The sequence below is a fragment of the Heterocephalus glaber genome, unplaced genomic scaffold (assembly GCF_053883595.1).
Source record: "Heterocephalus glaber isolate CG9 unplaced genomic scaffold, H.glaber_assembly_v1.0 deba00001572, whole genome shotgun sequence".
NCBI classification, from domain to species: Eukaryota; Metazoa; Chordata; class Mammalia; order Rodentia; family Bathyergidae; genus Heterocephalus; species Heterocephalus glaber.
Genome location: NW_028258357.1, coordinates 13,202,262 through 13,216,024, shown reverse-complemented (window position 1 = coordinate 13,216,024; position 13,763 = coordinate 13,202,262). Strand labels below are relative to the sequence as shown.

General features: G+C 45.3%; 1 protein-coding gene across 12 annotated transcripts in view; it reads left to right on the top strand.

Moving 5' to 3' along the window:
- The window catches only part of Tmcc3 (transmembrane and coiled-coil domain family 3), a 216,354-nt gene that overhangs the window by 164,731 nt on the left and 37,860 nt on the right, over positions 1 to 13,763 (top strand). The window contains exon 1 of one of the 12 annotated variants that reach the window (XM_004844952.4): positions 8,557 to 10,579. The exons of 10 other annotated variants lie outside the window; for them this stretch is intronic. Coding sequence is in view for 1 of the 2 variants with exons in the window: in XM_021258462.2 (XP_021114121.1) it covers positions 11,488 to 11,490 (3 nt within the window). In the remaining variant the exon portion in view is untranslated. Of the gene's footprint in view, positions 1 to 8,556; positions 10,580 to 10,622; positions 11,491 to 13,763 lie in introns of those variants that run through there. One more of the 12 variants, XM_021258462.2, reaches the window with a different exon arrangement.

The following is a 13,763-nucleotide window of genomic DNA, read 5'->3' as shown; positions in this document are numbered from 1 at the left end:
GGATAGATTGATCCTGAGGACTTTGTGCCTGTGGGAAGGTGTCACTAGGTGATATCCCTAGAAGTGACGTCGCTGCAATGGAGGGAGAAGAGGGCTGTTCAACTTTACCATCTGTTCTTAAGCAGCTCTCCTGGGCAGTTATACTTTCAGTAGAGATTGTTTTAAAGCTCCTCTTTAATGTCTTTGGTGGGATATTTTCACATTAATGATAGATTGTGTATGGGTGCCTATAGATATTGAATAGTATCTGTTTAAAGTTTGTGTGTACTTAATTTTGTCTATAGTTTTTCTAACAAAGTTATTTTGAGGTTTTGGGTGTAATCAGGAATTTATCACCTCTGCTTCTATTAGCACATTTACATACAGTGAGACCCCCTCTTTCTAAGTGTACGGTTTTATAACTGATCTTAAAGACATATAGCCTTGCAGTTCATCACCCAGTTAAAGAATATTTCCATCTCCCTAGAAAGTTGCCTCTTGCCTCTTGCTAATCTGATTTTTGCCCTGGGGTTTGTGTTTTCACTTAAATGGAGGTGGGCAGTATTGAGCCTTTTGAGTGTTGCTTCTCTCATTCAGCACAGTGCCGTTGGATTCCTCCGTGTTGTGGCAAGTAACAGTACTTACTTCTTTTTGTTATTGATGAGCCGTGCTAGTGCATTTTAAGAGCACTGAAGTGTGTGTGGACAGAGAGGACTGGCGCCAGGTGTGGTTGAATATGTTCTTCTCATGTGACTGCAGCAGCCAATGATGAAAAGGTTAGAATGTCAGTTTGTAATCTGCTACTTTTAAAATATAAATGGTACACAATAAACATTACTATGGAGACCGAGGTTGGAGCTGGCGCTCTGTTTCTAAATGCAATGCATCAATTCACGAGAGCTGCTCTTAAAGAACAGCACTACACATGGTTTGGTTTAAGCATCAGACTTACTTTTATGCACTTTACCTATATCACACATACTTTTTTAATTTCTGAAGGCTGGAAGTCTGGGGTCCAGGTGTCTGCAGGTGGTTTTTTCTCAGGACTGTGAGGGAGAGATCTGTCCTTCTTAGCTTGTAGTTGGCCTTTTCTGATATCTTCCCCTCAGCTTCCTCTGATGTCTGCGTCCAGACTTCCTCTTCCTGCCGTGCTGAGGGTCTACTCTGATTACCTCATTTTAGTGTAATTACCCCGTGGAAGGGCTTATCCTGAAATACAGTTAAATTCTGAGGTATGTGGTTCAGGACTTCAACATATGACTTTTTTTAGGAGAATCTGATTCAGCCCACGTGGGGTCTGTGGAGTTGTGTGTGTCATACAGATGTGCACATTTCTGAGCGAAGTCCCGTAGCTTTCTTGGGATGATTCTCCAGGGTGGCAAATGGCCATTTTAGAAAGGTGAAGAACTGCCGGGCTCATGGAAGCTCTTGTTTCAGGGTTATAACCATGGATGTTACAGAAGTGTATTTATTGACCTGCCAAGAGGTCATGCTTTTATGTTGATTGAAAAGGTTTATAAGATATTACATACAGACAGCACCGTTTTTCTTTTACAAATGGCATCCGCAAATAGTATTAGTAAAGCCGACATAGATGAGTAGGTATTTTGTGCTGGCGCTGTGATAAAGCTTGACCTAGGCTAAAACACTTCACAGAATCAAGTAGATCAAGCACACTCGTGTTATGAGTGAGGGACTGAGGCTCAACAGGTTAAATATCTTGGATCTTACCCCTGAGTGAGAAGGCCAGCACCCCAGGGTGGCCAGCAATCCTGAGCCTTTGCTCCAGCCTTGGGTGGAACCACACCCACATCTGTGCGGTAAGTGACAGCAGCACAAGCATAAGCACTGGTCACCCCTGCTGCTGGGTGTTGTATTTTCTTCTCAGGACTTTTCATATCATCTTGTCTTTTCTAAAACAAACATTGCAATTCAATGCAGTCAAGTGTGTGTGTGAGCTAACTAATGGTGGGTAAATAGGAAAGTCTCCGCTTGACCTTACCATATGTTTACACAAGCAGCCTTTGTCCTGAGAAGGAAAAGATAAATCACATTAATGCGACAGCTGTCTGACTTACTCGTCATTGGGCTCCTAGTCTGGGTCAGTGGTCATGACCGGCGACAGCAGTGATGGCAGCCAGTGGCAGTGCTGGGCTGTAGGTGACTGGGCTCTGGAGTTCTCCTCAACTTTCTCCTCAGGTAGGGCCAGTTTGCAGGCCCAGCCTGGAGATTGAAGTAGGAAATGTAGGGAGAGGGTGCTCTGTGCCAGAGCTCCCTGCATGGTCGAACTGTGTGCCCAGTGCGGTGCCAGGCTGAGCCCTGTTATGGGAGGAGCTTGGGGCGGGGAGGACAGGCCTGCCGATGAACAATGGCTCTGCAGGGTGACAGGTGCTCTCTGGGGCCCCCGGGAGTCTCTGGACTGAGCGGTGGGTGTCTGCTGCTAAGCCCCCACCCGTCACCCTTGCAGCCTTCCGAGGAGCCCTTCTTGTGCTTGTTAGACAGCTGTGGGAGAGGAGGACGGACAGTACCCATTTTGAAGGGTTTGGTTCCCCTCTGATTAGCTCTTTGATAACGTATTTTTGAATATGTGTTCTGTATATTTTTATATCGTCCTGCAAAGAAAATACTAAATCCTGGGCGTCATAGATAGGTTGTTTGATTTGACTCAGATGGAAGAAGGGATGCCGCAGAAAAGGGAGGAATGGGGAAGTTAATTGTCATGGCAACCAGCAGGTTTTTATAGTGGAACACTGGCTTCGTAACCCAAATCTGTCACCTTTTTGCTAACTACAGAAAACAAACTGATGCAAACTCAAATTATAGTACCCTCTCTCAGGGGGGCTTTATTTACTTTTTGGAGCCTCGTGCAGTCCCTCCATAGCATTTCAGAACTGAAAGACGAGCTTTAGGATTTTGCGAAGACCGAGCACTCCTGGCCTTCCCATTATTGTTGTTTGTCACCCCCCACTCAATCTGATCACTTAGAATGAGGATGAGTTTGGGGGACATTACACATCCTGTGGCACAGACTCCTCCCTGGAAAATAATTCCATCTCCCACGTGTGGACAGCTTTTCCACTTGACCTCGGGCCACCTTACTCTTGTTTCATCACCATGCACCGGGCGCTGAGATGCTTAGAATGCCTCACCCCCAACAGTCACTGTCACGGGTTCACAGTCCACCCCTTGCTGTCTGGGACCTCCAGGAGAGGCGGGCCCTTGTGGTTTCCTTGCAGTACCTCTGTTGAGGTTCCAGTGGGGTACAAGAGGCTGCATAACAAAAGAGCCCTTGTGCAAACAGGTGGAGCTGAAGTAGGGACAACAGGGACCTCCTTGAGCACCAAGCACTCAAGCGCTTTTTTGTTGATGACACTTTGAGCAGAGAAGTCAAACATAGGCTGATCTTTTTTTTTTTTTTTTTTCTGATACCAGGGATCGAACTCAGGTCCTTGCGCTTGCGTAGCAGGCTGCGAAACCACTGAGCTAAATCCCCGACCCTAGGCTGATCTTTTTTGCCCCAAACACTGTGGCATGAGAGATCCTCTTTGTCTAGGGCTACATGTAGAGGTTGCTTGTTCTGGAGCCAGAATAGACGAGAAGACAAGTGTTTGTCTCATCAGCCTTGAAGCTGGTGGTATCTGTGTCCTCATATGTGACAGGGAAAAGGAGTCAGTCACCTCACCTTCCCCAAATCAGAAGTTCATGCCCCATGCATGTGGATTATGCTTTAACAGTTCAGCTTTCAGCCTCAAGTGGCAAATATGTGCCAAGCATGGACTATTTGCCAGGAACCCCAAGGAACAAAACAAAAACCCCTGCTGCCATCCTAGTAGGGCGAGGAGACTCATAGGTAAAATATAGTATGTAGTATGTAAAAGTGCTGCTGAGTGGGGTGTCAAAAAATAAATCAAGCAGGAAGTTGGGGAGGCCCCTGTGACGTTACAGGGAGACAGCTTAAACTGAGACCCAAGGAAAGCTTTTCTCAGAAGTGGCAGAGGGAAAACCTATGATAATAAACTGCTGCATTCCAGGAAGAGGGAAGAGCAAATGCATGCCCTGAGATCAGAGTATGCATGCCGAGTGGGAGGCACATCTGGGAGGCAGCCCTGTGGCTGGAGCAAGATAAGTGAGGAATAGAGCAGAAGGGCAGAGAGGCTTAGGGTTGGGGGAGGCCAGTTACTGGGCCAGTGCATGTTGTGCAAGGCCCTCCTGGTGTCAGGATTGCATTTAGATTGTAGGTGGGGAGACCTGTGGGGAGTGATGATAGTGGCTTGGACTAGAACCATAGCAGCGGAGGTGGGAAGTGGCCAGGACTTGTATGTGCAGGCACAGTTTCAGCCCTCCTTCTATATGCCAGGGGCTCTGAATGGTGAGGTGAGCACAGTGCCAAGGCTTTGGGACAGTGGGCCCGCCTTTTCAGTCCTGATCCTTCTTCTCATGAGCTGTGTGCAGTCGTGGCCAGCTTGCCCGATCCCTTTGAGCTTCAGACCCCTCAGATCAGAAGTGAGTATAATTATTTCCTATAAGGCTGCTGGAGGCTTGTGTGAGATAATGACCCCTGTAGGCTCCCTGTGCCCCGGCTGGGGTGCTGCTCCACTCACTCTGCACCCCATCTCTTTTGAGCCCTTGGACCCTCATAACCTGGAGCTCACTACCCTGAAGCCTGAAGTGTGCACATTGCATTTCCAGTGCTTGGCAAGTAATGCAAAATAAATGTTTGGGTGGATAAAGAGGAAACAAGAAAAGAAAGAAAAAATGCATTGAGAAATGCACGCATAGATATCATATTTGAGTTCACACATTTCCACAAGACGGCAGTACTTTTTCTTTTCAGAGTTCAATGTTTAAGTACATCAAATGATTGCTTTAAGGCCTTGGCTACATTTTTTATTTAAATAAGTCTAATTAAGGAAGACATGTACTCTTATTTCCATATTTTAAAATTTATCTTCTCTCTGCTTTTGCTTTGTAGAAAAATGTTTGTTTGAAGCTGCTAATTGGTGTTTCTACTTAGGTGTTCTTTAGGAATAAAGTTACTGGGCTGGGAATTTAGCTCAGTGGTTTTGCCACCTGCTGTGCAAGCGCAAGGACCAGAGTTCGATCCCCGGTACCAAAAAAAAAAAAAAGAATAAAGTTACTTAGCTGATTTTATCAATACTGTAAGGAAATGTTCCCTTCAACATTTCATGATGAAAATGTCAAATAATATACATACAAAATACAGAGCTTAAATTGGCACTAACTGAAATTGCTAGCGATTCCGGTCAGTCCTCACAATGTCCAGAAAGTGGCGACTGCTCTGGGTCAGTCTTTCTGATGAGTTCAGATGCTTCCATTGCCCACTGGCGGATGGGTACAACCCTAGCATAACCGTCCTCTGTCAGAAAAATTCTATGTGTGACACCTTTGTTCACTGTGAGCCATGTGCCCTTCATCAGAACTGCTAAAGCCAGTTGTGGGTTGAACTGTGCCCCCCAAGAAGATAAGTTGAAGTGCTAACCCCACTGTCTCACAGTCCGCCTCATTTGGGAGCGGGGTCTTTACAGAGGTAATCAAGTTACAAGGAAGTCAAGTAGACCCTTGTCCACTGTGACTGTCGTGGTTTTATATTGAGGGGAGCTGGAGCCTGGGGACAGGCAAGCACAGAGGGGAGACGCACGGGACTAGGACTATGAAGACCAAGGGTTAAGCGATGCGTCTACCAACCAGTGCCTCAGACCACCAGAAGCTGAGAAGGAGGAGTGCGTGCTTATTTTCCTGAACCTGCACCTGCAGAGCAGTGTGGCCCTGCCTGCACCTTGACCTCAGGCTTCTTAGCCCGGGGGACAGTGGGTGAGGATTCTTTATTTATAACCTCCTGGTTTGCACTTTGTTGCAGTAGCCCTAGGGAGGCAATACTGTGGACCACGGTATCTCTTGATTGGCCCAAGCTGGCCATGCACAGGAAAAACAAGAGTCCCCGACACTCCAGGGCACCTCTTGATGAGCGGGGGTGTGTGGGGGGGTGTGGTTATGTCTGTGATCCCTCAAGGGCTGCTATATTAATATTCTTTACTATCTAAGCAATCACAGCATTGAAAATTCTTTGTAACAATCTCGTGGAACCCCAGGATGTGTCCGTGGACCCAGTTTGCAAAACGCGCAATGTAGGTATAGGAATGAGAGAGAAGCAGCTTAAACTCCTGATCTGAGTTCAAATCCTGTCTCTACCACTTTGCAGCTGTGTCACTGTGGTCACCTTGTGTCCTCTTCCTGAGCCTCTTTCTGCACCTGGACACTGGGAAGGATACCTGCCTCTCCGTGGGTTGTTTTGAGAAGAAGAGATAATGACAATGGCCCAGCATCACGCCCTGTACGTGGCAGGTTTCCAGGGACTGAGGGTGGCTGGGGTAGAGGAGAGAACCAGAGAGGGAACTGGAAGTGATTTCATTGGACCAGGATGGGTCCCGGCCTGGCCGGCTGGGGCACGCACGCACATGCGTGCGTGCGTGCGTGTGTGTCTGATCTCTACCTGAGAGGGTTCCCCAGGTGTTTTCCCCTCAGACAGAAAGCCATAGATTCCTTTGCTCAAGGAGGGAGAAAACATTTGGTTCAGATAGGAGCTTCGTTTCCTTAAGGAGTGTGGCCACGCCGAGAGCCAAATGTAACTTGGCCGAGCTGGGATGGTCTTGTCCATGGAGCTATTTGTTGTTCACAAGTTTAGCTCACAACCAAAACCCAAAAACTTATTTTTTTCCTTTTTTACAAAAAGCTTTATTGAAGCCAGGGGTGGTGGCACACGCCTGTAATCCCAGCACCTGGGAGGCTGAGTCAGGGGGATCGCCACAAGTTCGAGGCCAGCCTGGGCTACATAATGAGTTCAGGCCCAGCCTGAACTACAAAAGGAGACCCTGCCTCAGAAAACCAACAAACAAAAGCTTTATTGAGATATAATTTACATACCATAGTCTTACAGTTCATAATTGAATGATTTTTAATATAGTCGCAAAGTTGTGTAGTCATCACCAGAATCAATTTTACGTTGTTTTTATCACCCCCAAGAGATAGTCATTAGCAATCACTCTCCCCCTCCACCCACCAAACCCTCACACCTAGGCAGCTAGTGAGCCGCTTTTTGTGTCTAGGATTTGCCTGTTTTGTACGTGGAGTTATGCACTATGTGGTCTTGTATGTGTGATTTCTTTCAGTTAGTATGCTGTTTTCAAGGTTCATTCATGATGCGGCACAAGTCAGTCCTTTCTATGGCTAAACATTTGTTGTATGGATACACAACCACATTTTATCAACTGATGGATGTTTCCCCTCGGTGCTATTAAGAATAATGCTATATGAGCATTTATGCGCAAGTGTTTGAATGGCAATGTCTATTTATTTTTCTTGGGTATACAAGACTATGATCAAAAGCTATAGTGAATGTTTAAATTTTTAAAAAAAGATATTGTGGTAAAAGACAACTGCCATTAATCCCCCTCAAAATACTCCTCCTCTCTTCCTACACACTTGTCCTGTTGTTCTTGCCACTTCATGAAGCAGTTCTGGAAGTCCTCTCTCATGATGTCTTTCGTTGCTCTGTCATGGTTGCCTTGATGGCCTCAATCAGTTCAAGACCTTTCCCTTTGATGATCATTTTGACCCTGGGGAAGAGCCAGAAGTCACCCAGTGCCAGATCCAGTGAATAAGGTGGATGAGAACGCTCTGCAGTGTTTTCATGAGCCTGCCTTTCTGGTGGAGAGCACTCAGAAGCTGCATTCACTGAATTTTTTTTTAATCACACCTTGTAAGGATACCCACAAAAGACTTCCAGAACTATGTGGTTTTTCTATAAAACGGAGTACTACTCAACCATAAAGAATGAGAAACCAGAGACATTTATAGCTAAGTGGATGTACATTGAGGCCATACTTTTTTTTTTTTTTGGTACTGGGAATCAAACTCAGCTCCTTATGCTTGAGAGGCAGGCATCGGAACCACTTAGCTAAATCCCTGGCCCCAAGGCCATACTCTTAAGTGAAATAAATAGGACACACATGTGTAAATACTGAATAGTTTCTCTAGTGTGAGAAACTGAAAGTGTAAATAAGGGCTAAAAGGTGTAATAGATAATGTGACATAGGAAGAAAAGGGGCAAAGGGGAAGTGGGAGGGGTAGGGGACAGGAATAAATATGAGAAACAGAAAAAACGGAAACAAAGTCTTTGTAAATAGGGAGGGGTGGAGGGGTTGAAGGGAGGGCAGGGAATGGGGAAAAAATAAGAACCAAGAGAGATTATGTAAAGGTTCAGATTCCCAATAATGAATGTCATCACACTGTATACCTAAAATGTACCAATAAACATAATGAATTTTTAAAAAAAGAACAGTGGGATGGGTGTGTTTGAAGAAAGGGGGAGTATTTTTTTTCCTTTTTTATTGGTGTATGTTTGTACATAATTACCTTCATCGTGAGAAATTGATACATATATTGGCACATGTAGCACATCTTAATCAGTTTTATTTCCCTTCCCGCCCGCCCCGCTCCCTCCTTCCACATATCCTCTTTCTGTTTTCACAAAGTCTGCTTCCTTGTTTCCTAATCATCTCTGTTTTATTTTGCTTTCACAATTATTTATATTCTGGTTTTCTCAAATAAGAAAAACCATGCAATATTTAACCTAGGTCTGATTTATTTCACTTAGCATTATGGTCTGAAAATGTTCCCATATTTCTACAAATGACTCATTTCTATTCTTCTGTATGCTGAGTAGTACTCCATTGTGTACAAACACCACATTTTTATCCATTCATCTGCTGATGGGCCACTTCCATAATTTAGCTGCTACAGACTGTGCTGCTCTAAATGTGTGTATGCGTGTATCGCTATAGCATGAGGTCTTTAACTCTGGGGAAGATACCAAAAAGAGGTATGACTGGGTCAAATGCAATTTGTAGTTTTAGTATTTTGAGGAATCTCCATACAATTTTCTATCATGGTTGTACTAGTTCACATTCCCACCAACAATGTAGAAGGTATTTTTTTTTTCCCTGCATCCTCACCAGTTTGTGCTACTGTTTGATCTCTTGATGATGACCATTCTTTCTAGAGCAAGGTTGAGTCTCAGGGTTGTTTTAATTTTCACTTCTCTAATGGCCAAAGATACTGAACATTTTCTCATGGCCTAATCTTATTGCCATTTGTACTGCTTCTTTTGAGAAGTGTCTGTTCATTTCAAATTCCTCTTTTTGATTGGGTCTTTTATTTGGGGAGTCTGATGTTATTGAGTTCTTTGTATATTCTAGATATTAGTGTGAGGGGAGTATTTTAAGGGGGATTAATGGCAGTGTGTCTTTTACTGTAATACATTTGAAAAATTGAAACACCATATGTTCTGAATTGCCGGGTCTTAAGGTAGTTCTCTGTTTAACCTTTGGAGGAAGTGTTAGTGTTTTTCAAAGTAGTGCTGCTGATTAATGTTCCCACCAGCAGTGTATGATGTTCTGATTCCTCCCGGTCCTCACCAGCACTTAATCCCCGTCATTTGACCATAGCGTTTCCTGTGTGTGAAGTAGTGCCTCGTTGTGCTGCTTTCACAGTTTTCCTTTATTGAAAGTAATTGCTGTATTTATTATAGAAGTAACTAGGTAAAATATCCTCAGCTGAGAGGCTGGCAAAAGTAATGCTATAACTTCAAAATTCACTTCCACCTGCTTTGCCACCTGCTTCCTTGTCATCTCTTGAAGCTTTTTGTCCAGAATCGGGTTAGAGTAACCACTGTGAGTTTGCGTAGCTCAACTTGGACTCACTGCTGACACCGTGCAGTAACAGGTGCAGGGAACCTCAAGGTCCTCTTGTCTTTGCTCTCCCGCAGCTGGAAGGCTCCGGGCAGTGCAGTAAGCCCCTGCGAGGGTGGAGCAGGCACCTGGGCCTGAGTTGTCTTAGGCAGGCACACAGGGTATTTGCTCATGATTCTCCCAGCGGCGTGACTGCTGCAGTGTAGCTAATGTTAAGATGGGTAGAGCCCTTACTGGCCCCTGTGCCGTCAAGGCAGATTCTAAGGGAGCTTTGCAGACTGACTTCTCTCATAAAGAACAAGGAACCTAGCAGAATGCAGAGCGCCTGAGAGGGCAGAAATCAGTGGTGGTTGAATGAGTGAAGAGGTGTGGTATTGGGAGCCAAGCACCATTGCAAGCACTCGTGGGAGTCCGAGTGAGCTACCCAACAGCACTCACTGACGCTCAGTCCCTTTGCAAAACAGATGGCAGTGCCCGGGCTGCAGGGTTCTCCTATGACTTACAGATGCCCGGCTCATGGTAGCCACTCAACAAATGTTAATTCTCTTCCCTTAAATAGCGCTGCTATTACCCTCAGATATTTTTCTCCACAGATTCAGTCCGGGCTCCAGTATGGCAGAACACAGGATCGTTTGTATTGTTTCGAATCTCTTTTCTTAACAGAGAAGTAATGAGCTCTTGGCAAAAATTAAGTATTGGTGGAAATGAATATTGCAATTTGGTAGCTGCTGATTGACATATGTTTGCTAAACAGCGACTCGAATTTCAGAAACCTTGCCTGAAAGAGAACAAAATGGAAGAAAGCCTAAGAACATTTTTACCCTCTTTGCCAGGTATTTATAAAATCGTCTCCTCTGGAAAGTTCTAGCTAAAATATTTTTATAGAACAATGGGTAGCTTTGGCTCAAGAGTTCAGGTCCGCCTGCACGAAACCCTAAACGTCGGTGCACATGAAGGTTGGTGGATCCTTGGTTGGCACCTCTTTGCCTTGTTTTTTTTTGCTTTTGGGGTTTGATTTTTTTGTTTTGAAAATTTTAAAAGCTGGTCTTCTGGTCACTAGGTCTTTTTTTAGACCTGCAGGGAAGTCATAGTAACAGACTTCGTGTCTGATTGGGTTCCATGGCAACAAAGGGTTGTGACTTTATTAACAGAGAATCAAGCATGCCAAGATAGAAATCAGAGCCCAGAAAACGTCTGACCAGATGCATGTGTTTGGGGGACCCTCTGCCCTTTAATCAAAAGGGTTTCCCAGTCAGCATTGTCTCCCTTACCAATCTCAATCCCACTGGGTTATCATGAAGGTCAAAGAAATCAGTGCTTATTTTTAAGAAATCCATTTGCATCTTTGCTTTCACTCATTCATTCATCCATCCTGCTTATATCTTGGTATATTAAAAAATCAAAACAGTAGTGATAGGAACCTAACCAGAGAGGATTCTGATTTTAAAGGTAGAAAAGAAATATCGCACATCCTTTGTGGAGCTGATTACAGCTGGAAATTGCGAGGCCGCGTGGGAGGGCCAATTAAAGGCGATTATAACTGGATTGCGCTCTCCTGGAGTTAGAGCTGCTGTGTGAGCTCCAGGCTGGGGATTGTTTCCCATCCTTCCAGAGTTACCCATTTTGGTTCCGGGCCCCAGTGTGGAGTCTTGGTAACAACCACGCTGTTCCCTCTCCCTGCCACAAGGTTTCAGGCTGTTGCTGGAAGCAAAGGATGTGATTACTAATATGTGTCCAGGAAATGGTGAGAACTTTGAGTCATCCTGCTTCCCCTGGCTGTGCTTGTGTGGAGCTGGGATGATGTTTCTTTCGGGCATGTAGTTCTGTGTTTCTCCTCATGCTGATACTGAAAGTGAAAGAACTCGGGCGAAGGTTGGTGTGGACAGTTTTACCCCTGCAGTTATCCTTTAACCCAGGGGCTGTTCAGACCGCTCTGGGCTCAGACTTCATTAGTTACTTATGGCCTCATCAGGGTGAATCAGAATCCTCGCAGATACTCACGCTGTCATGATTAAATATAAACAATGTTGGCCTAAGAGGAAAGAATTAGCTCACAAGTCTGCCAGCTGTGGTTAACCAGCTGTAAATCCTTGGGAGAAATGGCCTAACTCCTGGGCCCACCCTTAACTTGAAAGCAGGAGTTTGACCTGAATTGGTGTTTCCCAGACTTCCTGCTTACAAGAATAACTGGGGGGCAGTGATTTAAGGCATAGAGAATCTGGGGTAGGTGGGTGGGGGAGTGATTTTACAGTGAGCTGTTTGGGAAATACTAGTCTAGCCCAAAGGTTTCAAACTAGTTGAGCAGAAGAGGGGGACACTGATGGAGGGAGAATGGAGGCTGTCAGACACAGGTTCCCACCAGGTTCCCAGGGGTCTAGGCCAGGCCTAGACAGCAGCTCACAGCAGCCAAAACTTGAGAAACAGCGGCCCCCACTGCACAAGCTCCCTTCCAGCGTGTAGGCCGGCTCTCCCACGTGCACCCCCATGTCCTCCAAGGGCCAGCTCCAAACCCCACATCAGTGCTGGAGACGCAGTTGGCTTTAAAATCCTGGAGTGGAACAGTAGTGAGTGCCTTTGGAATATTCATGGAATATTTACGTGTTGTTGTTGTTTGTTGGCTAGGACAGTGTGTACTAAGTGTAGTTCCTTCCAGTGTGCAGGAGCCAACGCCAGTGACATCTGAGTTACCTGGGGAGCTTGTTAAAACCGTAATGTGTCCCACGCCAAGCCTGGCCTTCAGTCTTGTGGTGGTGGTGGTGGTGGTTTTTAACCTGGACGGTTTTGTGGGTTTTGGGTTTCTTTGCCTTCCTGAGTAAACTGCAGATTATAGAGGAGACTGTAACACAGAGTCGGCCTTTGGAGAAAACCCTGATCTTCTGAGAATCTGGGTTTAATGATTAAATCATCAACTGCTAATGCAAGCACAGTGTGTTTCTGCTTTGTAGGGTTTGTATTTGTGCCCAGGTTTTCTGTCCTGTTTGACAAAAATTAAATAACGTTAAGTGATGTAGTGTATCATCTGCATAAAGCTAACCAGCTGAACTTAAAATGCAAGTTCCTAGGAAAGAAAAAAAAAACCTCACAGTACAAAAGGGCTTAAGGTGAAAAGTAAAGTTCTTTCCAGCTTCTTCCCCTTTCCTCCAGAGCTGGCAAGGTAATATTTCTTATGAATCTTTATAGACTGGTCCAGTGTTGATTAACAGTCCCCTATGGGTACATGTACAGTATAAGTTCCTTCAGGGTGGCTTTTTTTCCCTTATTTGTTTTGCTTTGTAATACTGTATTTAAAAATCTTCATTATGTTTTTTGGTAACTGTATGGAGAAATCTTTTTCTTGCTGTACTGGGGATCAAACCCAGGGCTTTGCACATGCTAGGCAAGCACTCTGCTGCTGGCAGCATCCCCAGGCCCCAAAGATGAGTAAGTTTCCAAAAGCAAAATGTTGGGTCGAGGCCCACATGTATCTTATGTAAGGATAGATGCGAACATCTTGTCCTCCCAAAGCCTGCACCGTCCTGCTGGGGAGGCCGTTTCCCCTCTGCCAGCTTCCCTGGCTCAGCTGGTGCAGATGCAGGAGACGAGCAGCCCGCATCCCTGCCCACATCTGCAAAACCTGAGACTCACGGACCTCAGGCTGGTGGGATTAAATGAGCTAACTGTGAGAAAGGGAGGAATTTTAAAAATAAATGAAGTGTTCTGAGGCAGAAGAGGATAGAGAATGACTTAGAGCAAGTAGCTCACCCTGAATTTTCGAGGAGTGCGCTTAGGATCACAGAAGTCACAAATCCTGAGCTGGATTCTGAAGAAAGTAAGACTGCGCGCTCAGCAGTGTACAGTTTCCTGGCCATTTCCTGCTCTTGTAGTAGAAGCCATAGGGCAGTCTTGAGTGAAGCGTCACAGTAACGAGTTGCTCTCTGCTTTAAAGACCTGTCACGCAAGTCACGGCGAGGCACCCATGCCTGTGTGTACACATGTACGTTGTGCACTTCAGAGTCCTGTTTTCAGCTGAGAGAATTA